Raw genomic sequence first — 24218 nt, forward strand, 5'->3', positions numbered from 1 at the left:
ACTGGGTTATTTGAAATAATAACAAGAACATTGTCATAGTAATGACAAATCAATATTAAGATCTGCCATCACTTCACAAAGAACGATATTATGCTTCAATAGTCAACCTATAAACAATATAAGTTTCTTACTCTTCCATGAAACCAGAGAATCCCCAAGGAAAACACATCTTTTAGTCGAAAGACATCGATCCCAATCAGCATCAACAAATGCTCTTAACTCAAACGAATCCCCATGAATGAGGGTAAGGGTTTATTTGGGAGAAAAAGAACATACAACATTACATGTATGATCACTAAATATAGCCGAGTGTATGAGTGAACATTGTGAGGTTTGCAAGGTGGGAATGTGATGGCAACGAATGTAATGTTCTTTAGACTATGTCTTCATTTTTAATAGGCTTGTTTGGACACATCAATAGTGCTTGCTTGTAAATCTTTTAAAAACTTTGAATGTTTATTGCTTGCGGGTTATTCTTGTTTTTGTGGAGTTTGTTTCATTTGCTTGAGGACAAGCAAAGTTCAAGTGTGGGGATGTTTGATGTAACATAAATTTTACACATTTTAGCATCAAATTATCCTTTTATTTTGGTAAAACTTCATGCAAATTCGTTGTATTTAGTACTTAATTGAGTTATTTATGAATTTGCAGGTCCGGGAGCCCGCCCGATGAAGAAACGATGAAAAGATGGTGTTTTTCGGACAAAAATCAAGAATCTGCCCAAAGTGCATGACCATGCTGCAGGTGCATGACCATGCTGCAGGTGCATGACCATGCTAAGGAAGTGTATGACCATGCTGACCAAACTGCACCATCATGAGCTTTTAGTGCACCACCATGCACCTTTATTGGAACCCGTGCACATCTGATATCGTGCCAAAGTGCATGACCATGCACTTTATGTGCATGATGGTGCACCTTTATTGGAACCCGTGCACATCTACTGTCGTGCCAAAAGTGAAATTGCACCATCATGCACTTTTTGTGCACCACCGTGCACTCCCGAGGGCACAAGCCCGTGCACTATCCGATGCCGAGAACAAGACACATCAACTTTGAAAGTGCACTAGCTAGTGCCGCAAATGCACGACCATGCACTTTTTGTGCATGACCGTGCACTTTTTTGGAACCTGCAACTCTCAGCCGCCGAAAGTGAAAGTTTGACTTACCCAAAATAGTGCACGATCATGCACTTTTTGTGCATAACCATGCACTTTGACCAGAAGCTTATAAACACTTGTTTTCACTTCATTTTGGTGTGTGGAGTCTTGGGGATTCTCTCCCAACCAAGTGCAACAATTTTTGGGGATTCTTGGAGGCTTTCACCAACACAAGATCCATCATTCCATCCTTCAATCCTCGCTTGATCTTAGTTTGCATTCCTTTGTTCTTGAACATGTTTTGTAAGCTTATTTCTAGTTTGATTGTAGTTGTATTAAGCCTTATGGGCTAATTACTTTGGCTATCTAGACAATGTTGAAACTCTTATTAATGTGATATATTATCTATGCATGATGTTGGTAAAATGGTTTTCTTTCAAGAATATGGTTGAATTTATAAGTTGATATTGATGGTGTTCATGCTTGTTATGTTACATAACCTTGTTAGTTTTGCAAATGTTTAGGCATTCATGTTGGAAAACTATGTTCTAGATATTTGTTTGTAAAGTTTGAATGTTCATGAAATCTTTGTTTACATTACTAAGTTAGGAATGACTAATAAAAATTAACTTGGTTATATAATTATTAATGAGTATGAAACCCTACACTTAATATTGGAAAATTGATGAGTGTTGTTATGATTCTTGACTTGGTGTTGACTTGCTAGTTAAAGTTTCATAAGTTTATATTAATTTCATGAATTTGGCTACTTTAGTGTAATCTTAGGTGGTTAGAATGTTGTTCATGCTAGCTTTCTTATGAGACTTTGTTGTTTTGACAAACAAGTTAGTCTATGTTTATCTCTTGATTGAAGACCCATCATGATGATTATTTGTTGGTATTAGGTTGCTTTATTGAAATCTAGTATTTATGTTTAGATTCATGATGTATTGTTATATCATTGCTATTTTGTCATGTTAGTAAAGTGGATTCTTGTCTAGGTAGTTTGTTGGATTGATTGTTTTTCTTGTATTTTTACTTGCTTTGTTTTCATTGTATGCTAGTTTAATTAGTTAAATATCCAAATCAAGATTTATTTGTTCGGTTGGTCATTTACAAAGATTTAGTACCAGAAAGTTGCCGTGTCCATGGATTGATACTCGGTTCTTACCGACACTTTATTACAAACGATAGGTACACTTGCCTTGCGTGTGTGGTTTAGTTGTAGGTGAAAACCTATTTTAAAACCCGATTTGTGTGGAACTTTTATTTAAATTTTTATATATATATTCACACACGTCAGGGGCCTAGACATATGACCAATAGTTAGTACCGATTATGTCAATTCATCATAAATGCGTTCTTTTAATGAAGTCTTTCAATATAATATTCCTTATATTAAACTGGGACTTAAACACCCGTAGTGATTACAAAATTTTAATTGTTTCAAAACAAGTTTACGTATATTTTTTTTTACAAAATTTAGCTGAGCCATCAACTATATGCTATTATCTCTTGAGATTTTCTATCCCCTTTAGCATTTTCACGTCTATACATCTATTCTTGGTAAGACCACACTGGTAAGTAAGTACTTAGGAACGTTTTTTTTTTGACACGTGGCATCTCAATCAGCAATGACTGTTTTGCAAAAAGTGGCATAATGATAAAATGCCCCATAACCCCTTTCAATAATTACACAAGAGAATAAAAATATAAATTATTACTTATTTAATTTTAATGCAGATAAAAATATAAATTTAGAATAAAAAAATTTTGATTAATCAACCATTCTCCCCATCACCGTTGTACATAACGAATAAATTTAGAATAAAAAAATTTTGATTAATCAACCATTCTCCCCATCACCGTTGTACATAACGAACCAACCCAAAACAAGGCTCACAACCGGGAAGGGGGAGTCCCCTTGTTCTCCTTTCGTTTTCCCCTCTACAACATGACCAATAGGCCTGGTGTGATATAATGTGTTCCCGAGATCATTAGACTAAAGAAAGGAAAGGAAAGAAAATGAATCTCTACTTTTCATTCTCTTTCCATCTCTTTAGTAGCTTTCTTTCTTTTCAAATTGGAAGGAAACACTTTCCCACCTATTCACTTTTTAAAATCCATGTTTTCCTTTCTTTTTTATCCTCTATAGTTATGTGTGGGGAGTTTGCAAATTGTAGAGTGGGGTTGTGAGTGATTGTGAGTGTAAATTATTGGGTGAAGATATAAATGTAATGATTTTCTGTAAATTTGGGGAAGCATTTGGGGAACATTGTTTGCCCCTATTTATTTTTTAATATTTGTTGGATTGGTTGTGAGTAGAGGAGAGAGAAAACTGTAATGATAAAGATATAAAAAATATTATTTAATTAAATATGAAAGATAAATATAGTATTTTTTAGTGTAATTATATAGATAGAGATGGAGAATGAGATGAGAATGCTTTTAAATTAAACTAGAAAACACACTATATTTATCTTTCTTTTTCTTTCATTTCTAAAAAATCTAAGGAACATATTTAATTGTCTTTTTCCTTTCATCTCCTTTCCATTCTCTCCCTAGGTGAGGCTCGGTGTTTGGTATTATGGTATGTGACTCCAGTATTGATGACATGTCTTGTCACCTACGCCAGTTTTTAAATATCACTACGAGCCATTAATTTCATTGAGTTGTCTACACTTGTGTTTGGTATACGATTCCAAGAGTGTTGATATGTCTTTTTACCTATGCTGGTTTTTAAATATCACTACCGGTCATTGATTTGTCTTCTACATTTAATATTCTACTAAAAATATCTATACATGGGTTAAGTTATTATACGAAATGAGACCAATTAAAATAAAAAAGACGAGAAGAATTTGTAGTCATAGAAAAAACCCTTCAAAAAATATAACAAAAAAGTAATAAAAAAATCGTAACTCAAATTTTAATAAAAAATGTAAAAACACAAAATGTTTTCACCGTTTTCCTCGTTCTAAAAAAACTTGCTAAAGGCAACAAGTTTGTTGATAAGCAAGTCGTGCTAAAGGCACAATCAGAGAAACTTTCTAAGCATGAGAAAGCCTATGATGATAATCAACGTACGTTTTAACTCTATTTGCTTTTGATATATTTGAGTCTCTTGTCACTGAAGCCATTGCCTTCCTGAAAAGAGTTAAACGGGTCATGTACAAGAACTTATCGACGACAAGGAATCATAGTTTTGTTTTCAGTAGGGTCAGTTTTGCCATAAAAAATGAGATTGCGGCAAAACTTTCTCTCTATTGTAATCGCGTCCTTTAAAAGAGGAACAAAATATAAAATTCATGGAAAATCTTCTAAACGAACACGTGATAACTCAATCAACAGCCTCACCGTGAACTTTAATTGCCTATAATTAATTTCGACTTTTCAATCTTCAATCAACAGCCTCGCCGTGAATTGACTTTTCAATCTTCAGAAAAAACAAACATGTACTACTATAGTACCAATATAAAAATGAATGTCGATCACGTGAAGATGATTGTGTGGTTCTATCGATCACATGAACACTAGGGAGCATCATGTTAAAAGTTTGTAGGTTGGTGATTTGTACTTTAAAACTTGAAGGTGTATTGGTTTGTATATTAATTATAACTATCGTCTTTTGGTCGTTGGCGGTCTGAATTAATGAATTGGCTGTTAACGGTCCTAATTTTTAACGTGTTCCTTTCCAAATGTCCGCGACTAACAGAATCCTAACGCCGTTAGTTGCAGGTCGCCGGAAAACGTTTTTGGCCGGAAAGCTCAGATTTTTTTCCTGAAAACTCAATATTTTCGTCTCAAAACTCTTTGTAACTTTGTATCAGACCTTTAGGAACCTAACCTTTTTACTAGTAAAAACCATAATTATTAAGGTCGCTGGAATCCTAGAACCATCGTCGGAATCGGTTGGTGGTACTCAAGAGGTGGTGGTTGGTTTGTGGTGGTGGCGGTGTTCAAGTGGTGTTTTCAAGGAAAAAAATGTGACTTTTCCAACCATAGATGTTTTTCCGACGACCTGCAATTAACGGCGTTAGGATTTTGTTAGTCGCGGATCGTTGGGAACAAACACGTTAAAAGTTGGGGCCGTCAGCAGCCAATTCGTTATTTGAGACCGACAACGACCAAAAGACGATAGTTGGGATTATTAAAATCATGAGAACGTCGTGTGTTATTTCTTGACTTATACGGTGTTAGAGATATTCTTTGTGAGAGAACCCCATATGGGTGGCCAAAAATCGTACCAATGTTGTGGTGGTCGTCGACTTAAAATAGTTAATATTTTGTAAATTTAATAATTAAACGTATCGAACTTTATTCTCTTTTATAAAATTAAGATATACTTCGTATTAATGTTTTTAAATAAGTTTATTTTTGATTTCTAAACAGTTAAACTATACAAAAGATAAAATAAATGGATGAACTTCAAAAAATAAAATTTAATTTGTTTTATTTTCTAATACTAAACTTTTATTATAAAATTGTTTTTTAACGAACCACACTTTTTAATAACGAATTTGTCTTTTCAAAGTACATTACATGAATATTGGGGCTACAATGACACTGACAACAAATTTTCGTCGGTAATATTTCAACTGATCAACGACAATCCAGTTAGTCATAATCCTTTTAAATGTTTGTTCAATAAAACATTTTACAAAGTCGTCGGTGATCCGTCAGTAAAAGCACGATGATCCCATTGCTCCTAGGTGAAAATAGACAAATATTTGTCTTAGACAGGCTTTTCCATATTTAATTCCCAATTAGGTATCCTTTCATGGTTTTGCGATGATATAGCGAAGAAAGACAAAGGCTCTTGCTCGAATGCGTGACCTATGTCTCTTGTTCCATTTATAAAAAAGTAAGATAAATCTATGCTATAGTTTTCAACGACATGACCGTTACGCACTCTCCCTTAAGCAATAAACTTTAAGTGAAAATGTTTGATTATGCTTATATCGGACAATCCATTTTTGACCCGTATCCATTTTAGTTACAACTCATTTTGACAATGTTCAAAATTTTATTTTTTAAATAACACGTCCTGAACTGAACTCAGTTCAACCCTCACTCCATCTGACCCGATGATAACTTGAGATTTGAATTAAATGAAAAACAAAACAACTTCAAAAACAAATCAGATTCAGACTTCAAACAATACAACACAATATCTATTCAAACTTCAGAATACTATCAAAAATCAAAACATCTAAACAGGAACACTCATAGCCTATATTCTTCAGCTGCTTTAAGCCCATCTAGTTCTTTGAGCCCAATGTATTCTAATGGATCCAGCAGCTTCCCTTTAGCCCACAACTCCACATTTTAATCTTCAGCCCAAGAATCAGTTAGTAAACCTAGAGGCTGAAAAAAAACCCGAATCCTGAACCATACCCGGAAAAAAAATTTCGAAACCGGGTTTTTGTATACCCGTGTTTTTAATATCCGAACCCGATTCTACCTGTAGGGTATGGATAGGGCATACATTTCAGTACCAAAACTAGTACCCGAAACCGGACCCGGTTTGTACCAGTAATACCCAAAAACCTGAACCGATTCCATACCCGAACCGGGTTTTACAAATACCCGGAACCGGGTTTTTCAAATACCCGGTATTACACGAAAAATACCCGAAAAAATAATCCTAAAATGTGTACCCCTTAAAATCTAATGCATGTCCGAAAAAAAACCGAAAATAGAGTATTCAAATACTCGGTTTTAGAATACCTGGTTCTAACAATAAATTATCTTCAATATATAACCAATTGGTTTAAGCAAATCACCATACACAATTTTCCAACACGTGTCATAATTTTATTTTAATTTTTTGTTAGAAATTGTAAATTGATTTCAAAATGTTTATAACACGTTCATAAAAAACGGGGTTATTTGAAATAATAACAAGAACATTGTCATAGTAATGACAAATCAATATTAAGATCTGCCATCACTTCACAAAGAACGATATTATGCTTCAATAGTCAACCTATAAACAATATAAGTTTCTTACTCTTCCATGAAACCAGAGAATCCCCAAGGAAAACACATCTTTTAGTCGAAAGACATCGATCCCAATCAGCATCAACAAATGCTCTTAACTCAAACGAATCCCCATGAATGAGGGTAAGGGTTTATTTGGGAGAAAAAGAAAAAAACCGTCCCTCACGTGAGGAGCACGCTAATAGGTTTAACGACCAGACTTAGCGGGGTTAGTGGGTCGGGTTTAATTACAAGCGAAATGAAACCACATGGATGAAAGTTGCAAGTTTAAAAACTATTAGATTAAAATCGCAGATTTGAACAAGACACATGAACGAAAACCAAAGTGTACTCTTTAAACAATAATAATCTAGTGGCATCTTTACCAACTTAAATTCCATTGTCATTTTCCAACGTATGTCCCATTAACAACTATTTGTCGTATCTTACGTAAGCTAGCTTTATTTGTTCTTTCTTATCAAAAGTAACTAACCACTACTCAGTACTCATTGTCAACTATTGTACCATTGTCTCTATGAAACATGACTAGCAACCAAAGATACTCATGCTACAAAGATGTTTTCCAATTCACGGTCATGGTCGCCGTGGAATGCGCCCACACCGGAGTCAACACCTTGTACAAAGCCGCCACTCTCCGAGGAATGAGTTACCATGTTTTTTTTGCTTACTCCAACGTCGTCGTCCTAATTCTTTTTCCCGCGCCTTTCTTCTCCAACAGGTATTCATTTACTCATCAATTAGCATGGGGTGTGTGAGTCGGACCCTTGGCTGAGTCCTGTAATTTTTAGTTAGCGGTTAGCTATTATGGTATTTAATTTTGACAACTTGTATTAAAATAATCTTATCTTTTCAATGTTGACAAATAATAATAATAATAATAATAATAATATAACCTCGGTTATTTCCACCGGTAGTCTCACAATTCTCATCTTTTTTTGGTTTGTGGTCCCCGTTAAAAATAGGTAGTGACATTAGTATTATGGCTGAGCATGGTTCGGTTTGGTTTAGTTCGGTTTTTAGATGAAACCCAAACCGAAACCGAAGTAATCGTTCATTTGAATATACAAACGTTTGGTTTTTGGTTTTCCGGTTATTTTCGGTTTTTGTCTTTCAATTCTGTGTAGACATTGAAAAAAAAATTAAAATAAAAATGAAAATGCATATTTTAAGCTAGTATAAGAACGTATTATAGTACAACATACATTTTGAATTTAAAAAACAAAAAGAGGCACGTGTTACGTGGAACTATACGAATACAAAGTTGCTAAATAAAGTTTAAAATTCAACAAAGTTCTTAATAAAAAAACATCATAAGTTTAGTCTCAATCTTCATTCATCATCATATTTATCTCCAAAGTTTAGTCCATTCATCATAATTTTGATAATGCTTATCACTATCAATCGATTCGGTTTTTTAAAAATGGCTAACCGAATTGAAACCGAAAATTCGGTTTTTCAAAAAAACAAAAAATTAACCATCGGTTAATGCTTCGGTTTGGTTTTTTCGATGCAGTTTTTTCAGTTAAATCGATTTCGGTTCGGTTAATTCGGTTTTCTGCTCACGCCTAGTTAGTATGATCTTGACGTAGCTTTTTTTATTTCTTTTTTGCCTTTAGCCATGTGTGTTGTCATAATGTCAATCTTCATTAAAAAAAACTTATATGTTTTGTTACTCGTTAGGACCTATTGGACAGTCCGAATATTTAAATCCTTAAAGACGGTCCGTAAGAATGTTTTTTTTAATTATTTTCTTAACGATGATCAGATCAGGGGTGCTTCCTCCTATGAATATCTCGCTCGTTAGCAAAATCATTATTCTAGGGATCATCGGGTAATGTTTTTTGTTGAGGAATTTTACAATAATAAGAACACTATTATATAACTTTTGAGCATTTGATTATCAGGTTTACGGCACAGACGATGGGATATACCGGAATTATTTACAGCTCGCCAACGTTGGCTTCCGCCATCAGCACTCTTACACCGGCTTTTACTTTTATCCTTGCCGTCATTTTCAGGTTCGATTCTTTTGTACTTGCCATATGTGACATGTTTTTGTACTTGTAATTCTAGACAGATAAAAAGTTACTTTTAATGGAATGGAAAAAAAAAGGATGGAGACGCTATCTTTTTCGAATAAAAGTTGTCGTCCAAAGTTAGTAGGCACAATTGTTTCGGTGATAGGTGCATTTATTGTGACACTTTACAAGGGACCTAAGGTTATATGGGGTCTATGGTCTTCTTCGTCTAATTCGCTATCGGTTTCCCTTGGTGCTTCACAACCAAATTGGGTTCTCGGTAGCCTTTTTTTAATCGCACAATTCATCTTGGTCCCGGTGTGGTACATTATCCAGGTATTCGGGTTCATTACCTAAATCTTATAAGTTTCTAAAGTCTTAAAAAACCCTATTTTTAGCTAATCTCGTACCCAAATACCAATACTCGTTAAAAGTTAAAATATAACACGCAGACACAAATCATGAAGGAGTATCCATCGGAGTTAACAGTGGTGTTCTTTTACACCTTGGTAGTGAGTCTTTTGGCCACAATTTTTGGGGCATTTACGGAACCAGATTCAAGTGCTTGGAGGATCAAACCTGATATAGCCTTAGCTTCGATTTTGTGTTCGGTAAGTGCCCTAATGAAGGCGATTTCCAAAGTTTTGTAATCGATTTTTTTAGTATCTAAACAATTTGTTCGTAATTATTATTTCTTGAATCTTGTAGGGTGTGTTTGCTTCATGCTTAAACAACATTGTCCACTCGTGGGCATTGCGTGTGAAAGGGCCATTATTTGTGGCCATGTTTAAACTGTTATCGATTGTTATAGCAGTTGTCATGGGTGTTATATTCCTTTGGGACAACCTCTATCTTGGAAGGTATTATGAAATTTTAGTGAATCAACTAATAATGATCAAACTTAATGTTGATTAATTGTACGTTTATACATTTAGTGTGATTGGGGCAATGATAATAACAATTGGGTTCTACACGGTGATGTGGGGCAAAGCAAAAGAGGCCACGATAAAATATGAAGTTATGAACTCGGATTCATCTTCAATGCCAAGATCGCCATTGTTACAATATTACAAGGATGGGGATGATGTGGATGTGGAGAGAAGTTAAAACAAAATTGCGTGATATAATGTTTAGGTTATAACTTAAAACGTCATTGTTGTATATAGTAATGATTTTGAAGCTACATGTTTTTTGATATTTTTTTGCTTTATGTTGAAAAACAAATAAGTGTACAACTTTTTAAAGAAAAAATATTGAATTTTGAATTTGTATGTGAGAGCCTATGATTACAATAATGTATGGGAAATGGGCTTGTATGGGCTCATATGTTTTCAAAAGATATGTACATCAGTACATCATTGACAATCTGACAAGCTTCTTTCTTGCTATACTTTGTTCACAAGTTCTTCAAAACAAAGTTGTTGATTAATTATCAATTTCAAGTTCAAGAAGTGGTGGACATGTAGCATTCAATTGAAAAGAAACTTTTTGACTTTCGCGTTAAAACGTTAATGATCGTTACTTGTTGGTTAATATGGAGAACTAGGAACAATATCATTATTAAAAAAAAAACTTTTCTTGTTGAATAACATGGTAAACGAAATCAAATCTACCTCATTTCTTTGGGTGAAACAACGAAGCAAGAGGGTTAGCTTGGAGTAGAAGAAGTGGTGCAAATTTAGTTTTGTTAATTTTCTTTTGTGGTATACCCTAATGTGTATGCTATATTGTCGTTTATTTTTATTTTTGTTATATGTTTGAGTTTTTTGCTTCTTGTGAGTTGTCCTTTATTTTTTCTATAAAATTTGACTTTTCAAAAAAAATGTAGCATTCAGTTTAGGTATTTATTTATTCAAGATTCAAAAAAATGTAGCATTCAGTTTGGCTTTTCAAATTTGGCTTATCGAGAAACAGTAACAACTAGCAATAATAGATATCGAATGATTGCAATGTTGTAAATTACTTAGAGTGATCGTAGCTTGTTCCCTATAAATATGTGAGTAAGTTTTGTAAATTATATGGTATGATTATGAGTAATTATGTCTTGAGGAGAAAGGAAATGTAACATGAGAAAGTTAAATTTGGGTTTAAAATGTATATTTTTTAATATAACATTTTATAGAAAATGGCTATTAGTGAAAGAGAAAAAAATAATAATAAATGTATAAAAAATATTATTTAATTGAAAGTGCGAGAGAAAAATATAATGATTTTTACGTAATTATATTAGATAGGGAATGTGTTGGGAGCCTGGGATTCCTCTTATGATCGAAATTCAAATTTAATTATAAAAAATCGAGTGCTACTATTGATGTTGAATGCTGGTCGACGTTCGTTGAGTGCTTAGGCTGAGTCTGTTTAATCAGCTGATCAACGAATTTGACTTTGAAAAGTCCTCTTATGGTTCAATTCTGGTAAATGGTAATAGTCACTAATAAGAATTTAGTATTAAAGTAATTTGGTTAAATGTTTAATGTGCTAATTTTCTCCTAGGTTTTAAATTAGAAAATAGTGGGTCTAGAAAAAAAGATGTGTGTTTAATAGTTAAAAGTTTAAAGGTTATTGTTTAACTTTTTTTTTTTAATTCGCCCATCCCACCTACCGCTCACATTGATTGGCTTGCACAAAAAGCATATGCATAATCAATAATTAAATGGCATATATAACTTATATACTTGTATACAACATTTCAATATCAAATGTATGTCCCACAAGGAAATAATTGCATACTTTATTCATAATAATTATAACCTTTTAATGCCATTCTTTATATGCCATTTGCCAACCACCACTACATTACATTACATTACACACCAATCATTTACAACTTTCTCATAGCAACAACAAAACATAACACACTCCGTTACATATGATCCGTGACTATTGTTACCGAGATGTCCTGCCATTCGTGGCCATGGTCACCATGGAACGTGTCAATGTCGGACTCAACACATTGTACAAAGCCGCCACTCTCCGAGGAATGAGTTACCATGTTTTCGTCGTTTATTCCTTTGCGGTCGCTGCCTTTGTCCTCCTTCCAGCACCCTTCTTTGCCAATAGGTATATATTCAATCACTCTTCTTCTCCTTGCTGTTTTTTTAAACGACGAATTTCTTGCATATTAGACCACCACACTAGGGACAGATTTAGGGCTTTACTACGGTGGGCTGGAGTGTTGTGTTTACATGTACACGATAGTGTATGATAAGTCAATAATCAGTTAATGTCCACGGTCCACCGTAGGTAATTAAAGTAAAAAAGATTAGAGATGAGATAGTTTTCTTAGACGATGGCTTTATGTAATTATCTATTAGTTTTGTCTTTATATATTTCTTTGCATTTTGTACTCACGTGACTCTAATATTCCTTTTCACATTATGATTTTAAATTTTTTTACCAACTGAAGTACAAAATAACATTTAAACATCATTTTACACCCATCAAAAAGTCTATATGGCCACTCAAAACAATCTTCACACTTTGATTATGTATCAAAGATTATTTAATATTACTTTATTTGTTAACTGATTTGAGGGAAATATATACATGTAATTTTTATTTTGTTTATTCATTCTTTTGTGTAATGTAAGGTTTAATTACATGTTATTTTTTTTTAAAATAACCTTGTTCACTCATGTATATGTTTATACCACGTTGTTAAGTTAAAAAAAATTATTATAGCATGTTAGGAAATATTTAAAAGTATTTCGTATAGTTGACTTAACATGTATTTGAACCTCCATTTAAAAGCTTATAGTCCCGAGACTAGTTGCCGTAATAATTAAGTACTTAGTGATATAAATTAAAGAGGTGGGTTCAGAATACAACTTAATTGCATTTTAACTTTTAAAGGACAGTGTGTAAAATTATCAATTTATGCTTTCTTGTATCCCAAAAAATTTATCATGCTCTGGGCTTCTAGAATGGTTCTTCTAGTTGACTAGCCATGCTTTCCTTCACCCGACCCTTTTTTTACCCAATCCATTGTGTGCCTCCCCGTAGCAAAAATTTCTGGATCCGCCTCTGCACCACACTCTCCAAATTCGTGGAGCTCTGTTGTCCCACTCTAGCCAGAATATGTTGTCTTAACCTGATCCACGCTAGCTTCATAATTTGGCTTGGACGTTCCCCCGGGAAACCATACCGCTGGCTGCCACTTAATAGTCGTTGTGACACCAGAAGAGCAGAACAACTCTTTGGTGTAACACAAGGTGGGACCTAAAACCCGGGTGGACTTAGTGGTTTTTTGTTCAGATTTAGTGACCAATGTAGTTTTTTTTTGTGACAAAAAACAGATCGCGGGTGCTTCCTCGAATGAATATCTCGATTGTTAGCAAACTTGGCCTTCTGGGGATTATCGGGTAATGTTTTTTGTTGAAAACTTTTTTAAGTCCGGTTAATAGTACAAAATAATGATTAATTTAGGTTGTCGCGGTCATCAGGTGTTCGTCACGAATGATAGGATATATTGGAATTATTTACAGTTCGCCAACGTTGTCTTCCGCCATCAGCAATCTCGTTCCTGCTATTACATTCATCCTCGCCATCATTTTCAGGTAGGCTTCATACTTATACAAATATTTAAATTTGGCATTTTTCTAGCTCAGTTGCTTAATTATAGTTACTGGCTTAAACAAGCTCGAGCTCAAGTCAAATCATAAGCTTGAGCCTAAGCTAATGCTTCACCAGCTTTTTGGAACGGCATTATTAAAAAGATCGCCATAATAACGAGTGGGTTTTTATCTTTTAGTATGAGTATAATATTTCTATACGAAAACTTAAAAAGCAGTGGGTTTTTCTATATGTTGTGTATTTGTGTTATAGGTTGGTCATTATGTTTTTTGTCTGGGTTTTTCTATACGTTGTGTTATAGGTTCTGGTCATTGTCTTTTTCAACTAAGTTTTAAAATACGCCGAGTTTGAGCTATCGTAAGTTAAAAGAAAAGCCCAGTCAAGCTCCTTTAGACATCAAAATTTTTGCAAGAAGTAAACAATTCTTACTTCAAATAAGGACAAATATATCCATATGAGGCTGGAATAAAAACTGTCACTCTTATTTTTATTCCTTTATGTGACAATATTGCTTATCTAGCATCCACTTTGTTGATTTTTATTTAAAAGTGGGGTATATTTGAAATTCTTAATCAATGGGGGCTTGACTTTTCTTATTAATCACAAATTGGGTATTAATTCTTATTATTAGTGAATAAGTAAAGTTGGTATAGGTGTGTAAGATATGGTCGGAGAATGTAAGAGTGGTGTCATATAAGAAAACCTTATTTGTACTTATACTGACGATTAAGGTTAATATCTTTTGATAGTGGCGAATAAGGGTGAACCAATGCTATTTACGATTAATATTGGCGAATAAGGGCTACAACCTATAGAACCTAATTTATAGACTTATTCGTCAATGTCAACTGTAAATAGCAATGGTCCACTCTTATTCGCCAATATCAAAAGATATTAACCTTATTCGTCATTAACAAGTACAAATAAGGGTTTTTGATATGACACCACTCTTATATTCTCTAACCAACTCTTACACACATATGCTTATTCACCAATAATAAAAACTAGTGCCCTATTTGTGATTAAAAAGAAAGGACGTCAAACCCCCCCCCCCCACATTAACAATCTCAAACATACCCCATAATTAAAAAAAACACTTTATTTTGTTTTGTTTTGATTTGTTTTCTACGGCAAAAACAGGATGGAGACCCTATCTTTATCAAATAAAACTTTTCAGGCAAGATTAGTGGGCACAATTGTATCCGTGACCGGTGCACTAGTGGTCACATTTTACAAAGGACCCAAGTTATTTCGGGTTATGGTCTTCGCAGTCTAACTCGTTGTTGGTTTCCCTCGGCTCCTCACAATCAAACTGGGCTCTAGGTGGTCTTTTCCTAACCGTCGACTACTCCTTGCTCCCCTTGTGGTATATAGTGCTGGTATAATTTCAACCACTTGACCGGGTATATATAGCGGGTTTTGGTGATACCCATTTATTTATAATTAATTACAAGCTGCTAACTACGTGAATTATTAAATTCACCCCAAAAACTGACTTCATCGTCATCATCGTACTCAGTATATCCCACTAATAGCAAAGCTATGGTAGGATCTGAGGAGGGTAAGATGTAGACAACCTTACCTCTACCTCATGGGGATAGAGAGACTGTTTCCGGTAAAACCCCCGGCTCGACCCAAAAACCGACTTGAATTATTAAATACCTTGTACAAGTATTCGGCTTTACTTGAAACATGCATATTTTGTTGATTAGTAAAATAATAATTTACTAATTCATTAATTTTTATATATATTTATATTTCTAATTTCATCATGTGATAAAATAAAAAAAAAATATTTTGTATTTGTACTTCTAATGAGTAAATGCTAACAAACTAAAGGTATACCTGATAGTTACGGGTATATACCCAACACCAATATGTACTCATCTGTGTATGAGACACAATTTTCAAAGCGGGTATGAGACGGAAATTAACAATACACAGATGTAAGTAAGTTGTTAAAAGTTAAATATAACGCGTAGGCACAAATCATGAAGGAGTACCCGGCAGAACTAGCAGTGGTATTCTTTTACGACTTGATATCGAGCCTTTTGGCTGCAATTGTGGGGGCTTTTTCCGAACCAGATTCAAGTGCTTGGAAGATCAAGCCCGATATAGCCCTAGCCTCGATTTTGTGTTCAGTGAGTGTTCAAATGAAGCCGGTTTTAATAGTTTTTTAAATCGATTTCATGATGTCTAAACTCGTTTTTTGAGTTTCTTGAGCCTTGCAGGGTGTGCTTGGTTCATGCTTGAACCTCAGTGTCCACACGTGGGCATTGCGCTTGAAAGGGCCGTTATACGTGGCCATGTTTAAACCGTTATCGATTGCTATCGCGGCTGTCATGGGTGTTATGTTCCTTGGGGACAACCTTTATCTTGGAAGGTATTATGAACTATTGTTTTATCAAGTAACCAATGTGTGTGCCTTAACTTATATATTAATATATATCCAGTGTAGTTGGAGCATTGATCATATCAATTGGATTCTACACAATGATGTGGGGCAAAGCTAAAGAGGCAGCGGTAGACGATGAAGTTATGAACTCGGATTCATCTTCGATGTCAAGATCGCCATTGTTAAAATATCACAGGGATGAGGATGATTCGGGTGTGGAGAGAACATAAAAAAAAACTCATCAATATAATGTTGTAAGTTGTAACATCCTTTAGTTTTTGAATAAAATGCAATGTTATTATTTATGTTAGTGGTTTATTTATTGATGAGTTTGAGATATGATTCTTACGGATTAAATAAACAAAAATGAGAAGTAAAAGGGGGTATTATGCAATTAGAAGTTAATCGCGTTTTACAAATAGGTTTCGGCGTTTCGCTAATAAAACTATACACGAAAGGTAAGTGTACTGATCGCAATGTAGAAAGCAAGTAAGACCATAAATCCAACTGCAAGACACTATGGAAACTCTCGATTTTAACCTCTATCGATTACTAGCCTGAAGCGAAATAAACACCTAGGCAAGGAATCCTACTAGTTAACTTGTAACTCTCAAAGTTGAATCTATGCCTAGTAACGGGTTTCTACAAATATGACATTAAAGAATAACTAAGGCACACTAGATCACCTTCCAGTCTCACTAGCGATACCTAAAAACCCTAAACGTCATGTAAAGCTCAACAATTTAACAATTTAGTTTACCTCTTAGTCTCACATCACCTAACTATGCTAAGTTACCCAAAGACTAAATTACCTATATATCTGTAATCACAATATCACTACCCAAACCCACAAAAGACAAAAACATACGACATTTAATTACCTCACGGCCTCAAAAATGATAGAATACTAGGTATCTTTAAACTCTCAATCGCATTTCCTATGGAATATGTCAGCAATATACCACAAACTAGCCACAAACACACAGTAATCAACCTAACATGCATCTATCAAGGAAAGACTCTCAACAAAATACACGTGAAATAGTAAATTGATCAAAATTAACACCAAATATGCACATGCATCATAATTAACCAAAAGCAATAAAAACTTTACCAAAGCATAAACCAATCATCAAACAATCCAAAACCGAAAATTAAACACTACTAAGTATTCATCCAAACCAAGGTACTTTTAAACGTTTAGCTATTCGTAAAAGAATTACAAGATAAATAAGCAACTAGCCTGCCTGCTAATTGCTTAAAATTAATTCACCTGGTTGAACTTGCATATAATTAATTCAACGTAGAATTTTGTTTGATTTTTGTTTAAAAAAACAAAAAAAAACAAACAAACTAGTAGCATATGTGTTATTATAAAAGAGTTAAAAACAAATCATCCACGCAATTCACTCATTTTTTTAGTGATTAATATTGGAGTAGCCGATAATTTAAGTAGCATATGTACAAACTTTCATTGTCAAAAGCATAAGTCCCATACTCCCACTACCAACTGGTTGACATTATCTTAGGTAATCTTTAAATGTTCTTCTTTAAAAAAAGTAACCGGCCACTACATACTAATATTATGCTCTCTTATCACCTTCCCATAGCAACATAACACAAGAGATCTAGTCCTTCAAACATGGCCGGCGATCGTATATCCTTCTTTTATCGAGATGTGCTACTACTCGTCGCCATGGTCACTATCGAGTGCAACAATGTTGGACTCAACACCTTGTACAAAGCGGCCACACTCCAAGGAATGAGTCACCATGTTTTTGTAGTGTACTCATATGCTTTTGGCGCATTCCTTCTCCTTCCAGCACCCTTCGTCTCTAGCAAGTATTGAGTTTTAGACGTAATGGATATTCAAAAGAACAAAAATTGTAGTATAGTTTATCCTTTTTTATTTATTTATTTATTTATTTATTGATGGAAAACAGGTTGCGAGTGCTTCCTCCTATGAATATCTCGATCATTAGCAAAGTCGGCCTTATGGGGATTATCGGGTAACGTTTTTTGTTTAATTTTTTTAATTCGGCTGATTATGTGTATCGAGTAATAATAAATGATTAATATAAGTAGTGATGATCAGGTGTGCGTCACAGATCATGGGGTATACTGGAATTATTTACAGTTCACCAACATTGGCTTCGGCGATCAGCAATATTCTTCCTGCTTTTACCTTCATCCTTGCAATCATTTTCAGGTTTGTTTCTACTTATTCAAAAATTTAAATTTAGCATGTTGCGTCGTCGTAGCTTTGAGCATTCTCATCAGAATCTCTTTATCTCCATGTTTATAATTAGCTTAAAAACACAGTTTTCTCTAAGGTTTGTTTATTTTTTTTAAAAACCCTTCACATCTAATTCTCCATCTTTATCCCCCATTGTACTCACAATTTTTTGTTTGTCTCATTTTTACACTCACAAAATATATAGATTAATGAATAGTAACCTTCTAAATTGTTTCAATCAAATTTTCTTCTATTATTAAGATTCCAGTGTGTTTTACTTTTTTTTTTCTATATTTTATGCATCTCACACTCTTTATTACCCTTTATCTATAAAATATGGAGGAAAATATAGTTTTCTTTTTCTTTGTTTAGCTTCAACACCTCATTCTTTACTCTAAAATATATAGTGGAAACTTGAAAGTAATAGTAACTCTCTATTTATGGAGGCCGGATTACTATTCTTCGTTCTTTATAATTATGTGAGTGAGTAGAAAAAAGCAAAAATAAAATAATAATAAAATAAATGTTTGTGAGTAAGATCATAGTTGATATCGCTTTGGTTTGAATCAGCGTCTCAAGTATAGCGAAGAAGTGGGCAACCACTAGAGTTTTGGAGGTGCTTCCTCCGGTGAATATCTTGACCGGAGTTCACAACCACGCGATATGTATTCGGAATTCTATTAAATCAGGTGGTCAACAATTAATTTTCATACATTATACAATCTATTAGATCTGACGGAAAAAAATATCAATCTATTAACTCTTTCTTTTAGTATAGATATAAAATGTGGGGGCGGTATTGTTCATGCCAACCAACCACCGTATCTAATGGAGTGTATAATGTACAAAAATTACATAAAAAAATAAATGTGTAGAGTCGAATCGAGCCAAGCTCGAGCTCTCGTAAATAAAACAAACATTGGCTCAAGCCTAGTCGAGCTCAACACGTTTACACCCCTAAACATACGTATCATAAGTTATGCAACTTGAAGTAAAAAGTCCTGGCTAGAACAAGAAAAAAAAATTGAAATTGAACCAAAAACTTTGTTGGTCTTATTTTTGTTCTATTTTTGTGACGATATTGCTTATAATATAGTGTATAGTTTGTTTTTATGGCAAAAACAGGATGGAGACTCTCTCTTTATCAAATAAAAGTTTTCGTGCAAAGTTAGTGGGTACAATTGTTTCTATAGCAGGTGCATTTGTTGTCACACTTTACAAAGGACCCAAGCTTATTTCAAGTCTATGGTCTTCTCCATCTAATTCGCCATTAGTTTCCCTCGGTACTTCACAACCGAACTGGGCTCTTGGTGGTCTTTTTTTAACAGCCGAGTACACTTTGCTTCCCTTGTGCTACATAGTGCATGTATAGTTTCATCCATTGGGTCGGGTATATGACAGGTTTTATTGATATTGGTTTATAATAAACTATTCGTTACATGAAACTCGATCTTAAATCCATCTTAAAAAATGACTTGAAATGTTAAATATCAACGAAACTTACTCACGAGTAATCCCAAATCATTAATCAGTGCGGGTATAAGATAAGTTTTAAAAACTTTCGCCATGATACCCATGCCTGATTATCTAAAACATGCATACCCATTAACTCAACCATACTTGTAAACATTTTATTTTGATTTGTCCTTGATTAATATAATAATCTACTAATTCACTATTTTTTTTATATTCTAGTTTCATAGGTATTAAATTTATATAAAAATTAAAATAGTATAAGATGTATTTGAAAATTGTAGTGAGGAATTTTTAACAAACTAACAAGCTTACGTGATACCTATGGGTTACCCAACACCGATATGTATTGGGACGAGAATGAGACATAGTTTTCCAATCGAGTATGCGACCAAATCAACAATACGCAATTACGCATATGTAAGTAGTTAGTCATTAAATGTTAACTATAACGTGCAGACACAAATCATGAAGGAGTACCCGGCAGAACTAGTAGTGGTGTTCTTTTATGACTTGATAGTGAGCCTTTTAGCCGCAATTGTAGGGGCTTTTATTGAACAAGATTCAAGTGCTTGGAAAATCAAGCCTGATATAGCCTTAGCCTCGATTTTGTGTTCGGTAAGTGCCCAAATTAAGCCGATTTTCAGAGTTATGTGATCAATTACTTGGCGTCAAAGCAAGTTTTTTTTTTAGTTTCTTGAGCCTTGCAGGGCATGATTGGTTTATGCTTGAACATCAGTGTCCACACATGGGCATTGCGCTTGAAAGGGCCGTTATTTGTGGCCATGTTTAAACCGTTATCAATTGCTATAGCAGTTGTCATGGGTGTTATGTTCCTTGGGGACGACCTCTATCTTGGAAGGTATTATGAAATTCTAGTCAATCAACTAATCATGATCAAACTTAATGTGTTAGCAGGGCCGTCTTCGAGAAATATAAAAAAATATTTGCCGAATACGAAAAAAAATTTTAATCTTAAGTAAAAGAGCTTTTTGTTGTGTTTAATCAATTAAAATTTTGTATTGGCTAACTTAGTATTGATTTTGATTGTGAGATTTATTTATTTTTTTATTGACTATAAAAAAGAGGCTTAAATGAGTTGAATAATTGAATTTAACATTAAAAGTAAATATTTTATCATAAAATATACATATATTAAAAAAAATTTAACCATGAGGCCGTTGACCACCCTACTCTCCTATCCAAACCGGCTATGTATGTAAGGGTTTAACTTCTTGTATATTCAGCGTGATTGGAGCAACGATAATATCGATTGGGTTCTACACGGTGATGTGGGGCAAGGCAAAAGAGGTCGTGTTAAACGATGAAGTTATGAATTCGCATTCATCTTCGATGTCAAGATCGCCGTTGTTACGGTATTACAAAGATGATGTGGACGTGGAAAGAAGTTAAATCAAAACTCCATGTCGATTATCCTATGTATTATCATGTTCAGGATGAATTATGTTGTTGTAATTTTTAAGAATTCATAATTGGTTAAAAAACATTCAAACGATTACAATGAAGTGGCAGGTAATTGTGACACTCCGTTAAACAGGTCATGTTCCGTACAATGCTTAATAATGATTTCTTAACGTTAATTCCCGCTTGATTAATTTTTGTTAAGTTTAATCAAACTGAGTCTAGCATAGGCCCGCATATGCATGATATATTGTATATAAGTAATTTATTTTATTTAATTCTGATTATGTTCAACGGATACAAATGCTAGTGATAAATACTTTTAAACGAATTGGACGTATATATAAACGAACCGGAAGGGTTCAATCCCATGATACAAGATTATATATTTTATAATTATATTTATAAAAAATTCGAAAAATGAATACTAAACAATTCATCAAGCGTTTATTATTAATTATTTTACAGTATATTATAGATCTAAGCATGCTAGCGCTTAAAACCATATCATGTGAGCACACGTATATAATATGTGCTCAGCAGCTAATAATCATAGATTATTAAACAAGTAACTAATCTATTTTTAATTCTAACTAGTCTAAATGATACTAGTAAATTTAAAAGAAAAAGAATACACAAATGTCTTACAATAAAAGAGCATGCACGTGGGAGTAATAATAAGAAATCACATGGAACAAAATGTTACCAACTTCGATTATTAAACATCCACAACACACTCTATTTCTCTTCTTTTCCTGGATATGGGGTGACCCACCCATTGCATTCATATCTTTGAAATTTTTGTGATTTTGCTAAGGAATATTGGATTTTAATAATCCATATTAAATGGTATTGGCAGATAATAATTCCTATTCATTTTATCATCACTGGCGGACCCAAAAAGTTGGTCTCCAATGGTCCTCGTTAAAATTGACTTAACGGCGTTATAGTTTTTTCTGAATTTCAAACCAATGTTTTAGGGCTTTTGATCGTTAGGAGGATACGAGTCGATTTGTGTAAAACTTAGTTCAAAACAGTGCTTCAAAATGACGAAACAATACTTCAATTCGGGTGTTTGAACTTACAATTAACCAAATTCAAGTCGTTTGGATCATTGTTTGGAGCTAAGTTTTATATCATTCGACTCACATCTTCCTTCCGATTAATAGCCCTAAAAAGTTAGTTTGAAATTCGGAAAAAAGTATAACGTCATTAAGTCCTTTTTAATGGGGGGCAACTTTTTTGAATTTGGGACCGCCAGTGACGATAAAATAAATAGGGATTATTATTGGCCAATATCATTCAACAGGGGTTATTAAAATACAATTTTCCTTTTGCCAATAACCAAATTCTACACTCAAACATTAAACTGATTCATATTCAGTATGCAATCACCTGCTTGTGCCAGTCAGCCAATGCCATCCTCAACCAACACCCACAAAAATTCCAAGTCCACCATCACACTCAAACCATTAAACTTTCATAAGGATTGATTACTCTGTCCGTTACAGAGTATTTGCTTAAAAATACACAGCAAAATTGATATACAAAATGTCAAATGTGTAGCTTGAAATTGTTAAAAGCCTCTAACTAATTGCAGCAAATATACTATACAGAATTTTATATCAGTTTGTAGCTACTAACTTTGCAAACAGCTCAGTTAGGATTTATTACAAAAATTTATAAAGTACCTTTGTTGCATGGACACTTTAGGTTAGGAATACACAAAATTTGAATGACAACTTTTAGGTTACATAAATGTCATAAAGTTTGATTTAACTTTCTTGTGGGATTAAAATATACGAACAATTTTATAAATTTCTTTCATTTTCATTATATATAAATTTGTGTGTTTTGGTTATTGGGATTTAGTCACCATTCAAGGCTGAAAGAGTCCTTTCGCAATAAGTTGTGAAAATAGTTTATTATTATTATTATTATTTAATAAATGATGGTCAAAGGACTGTTTTACCATGGATATTTTAAACGTCTTTTCACAAGGTTTTCGTAACAAGTCAAATTTTTAGTTTTGGTTAAACGTTTGCATAGAAAGTTGTGAAAACTCTTACTTAGAAAGAATAGCGAAGATACCTTTTACCCTTATTTGATTTTTTAAACGTCTCTTCACAAGGTCTATGTAATTAGTCAAATATTCACTTTTGGTTAAACGTTCACATGTAACCCAAATGTTAGTTTTTACAAATGATCCCCTAGCCATATTTATTGCAAAAAGATAGTTAAAAAGAGGGTTTTGCCATCTCAAGTTGAAGTATTGGCGCACAAAGATTGAATTCTGAGTAGGTTACACTTATAAATCTAAGTTATTATTATTATTTTTTTGTGCAGGTGTTAAGTCTTTAAAATTGTGTTTTCTTGATGGTTGGAGAACTAAGCAAATATACATCATGATATATGTATGAGCTTTAGAGGCATGTTGGTTGTATGCTAATATTTTATCAACAAAACTTGTAATTGTTGATAAAAATAGTAATCTTACGAATAATAGGACATTTAATGTTATATAGAAAGATGTCTTAAGAGATTTGTATTTGTAGCTATACAGTTGTTAATTGTAAATGTAACATTATCATCATCATATATAATAATGTATATGTTTACTACAGTTTTCTTTTAATTTCATAATTTTTTTTATATCGAGCACTATGTATTACACGGGTTTATAACCTAGTATATGAATGTGTTTTTAGGATAAATGGGATATTAGGAAGCTTTTGAAGCAAATCTGTAGCTAATGGATCCGATCAACACAAAAGGACATTTGGTCATCATGGAGATTTTATTAAAACACATGTAGTTCATTTCACGAGTACTTTTATTTCAAATATCAATATTTTCTTTTGTATTATTTGCCAAATGTATATAGAAAATGTATCCAACTTGAATAGAATGTTATGAGCCGAAGAAATCATAAAAATAAAAATAAATAATCAGATTTGATGGAGAAACGGAGAGCAGAAAGACGACTAATGAAATGCGTT

General features: G+C 33.5%; 2 protein-coding genes and 1 pseudogene across 3 annotated transcripts; all 3 read left to right on the forward strand.

The window, feature by feature from the left end:
• Positions 1–7604: 7604 nt before the first annotated feature.
• On the forward strand, positions 7605–10327 carry LOC143550751 (WAT1-related protein At3g28050-like). Its single transcript, XM_077041346.1, has 7 exons — positions 7605–7821; positions 8869–8934; positions 9008–9121; positions 9217–9457; positions 9574–9732; positions 9830–9981; positions 10057–10327. The coding sequence occupies exons 1-7, from the start codon at positions 7625–7627 to the stop codon at positions 10226–10228; spliced, it is 1101 nt and encodes a 366-aa protein (XP_076897461.1). The 5' UTR covers positions 7605–7624; the 3' UTR covers positions 10229–10327.
• A 4507-nt stretch (positions 10328–14834) lies between these two features.
• On the forward strand, positions 14835–16330 carry LOC143550736 (WAT1-related protein At3g28050 pseudogene; annotated as a pseudogene). Its single transcript, XR_013138377.1, has 3 exons — positions 14835–15072; positions 15676–15834; positions 15925–16330. The product of XR_013138377.1 is annotated as a WAT1-related protein At3g28050 pseudogene (transcript).
• A 1151-nt stretch (positions 16331–17481) lies between these two features.
• LOC143550752 (WAT1-related protein At3g28050-like) lies at positions 17482–21259 on the forward strand. The gene is made up of 7 exons (XM_077041347.1): positions 17482–17930; positions 18032–18097; positions 18184–18297; positions 19450–19690; positions 20257–20415; positions 20508–20659; positions 21045–21259. The coding sequence occupies exons 1-7, from the start codon at positions 17731–17733 to the stop codon at positions 21208–21210; spliced, it is 1098 nt and encodes a 365-aa protein (XP_076897462.1). The 5' UTR covers positions 17482–17730; the 3' UTR covers positions 21211–21259.
• Positions 21260–24218: the final 2959 nt, after the last annotated feature.

Source organism: Bidens hawaiensis, unplaced genomic scaffold, assembly GCF_021521415.1.
Source record: "Bidens hawaiensis isolate Kalapana, Puna unplaced genomic scaffold, B.hawaiensis_p1.1 tig00016156_1, whole genome shotgun sequence".
Taxonomy (NCBI): domain Eukaryota; kingdom Viridiplantae; phylum Streptophyta; class Magnoliopsida; order Asterales; family Asteraceae; genus Bidens; species Bidens hawaiensis.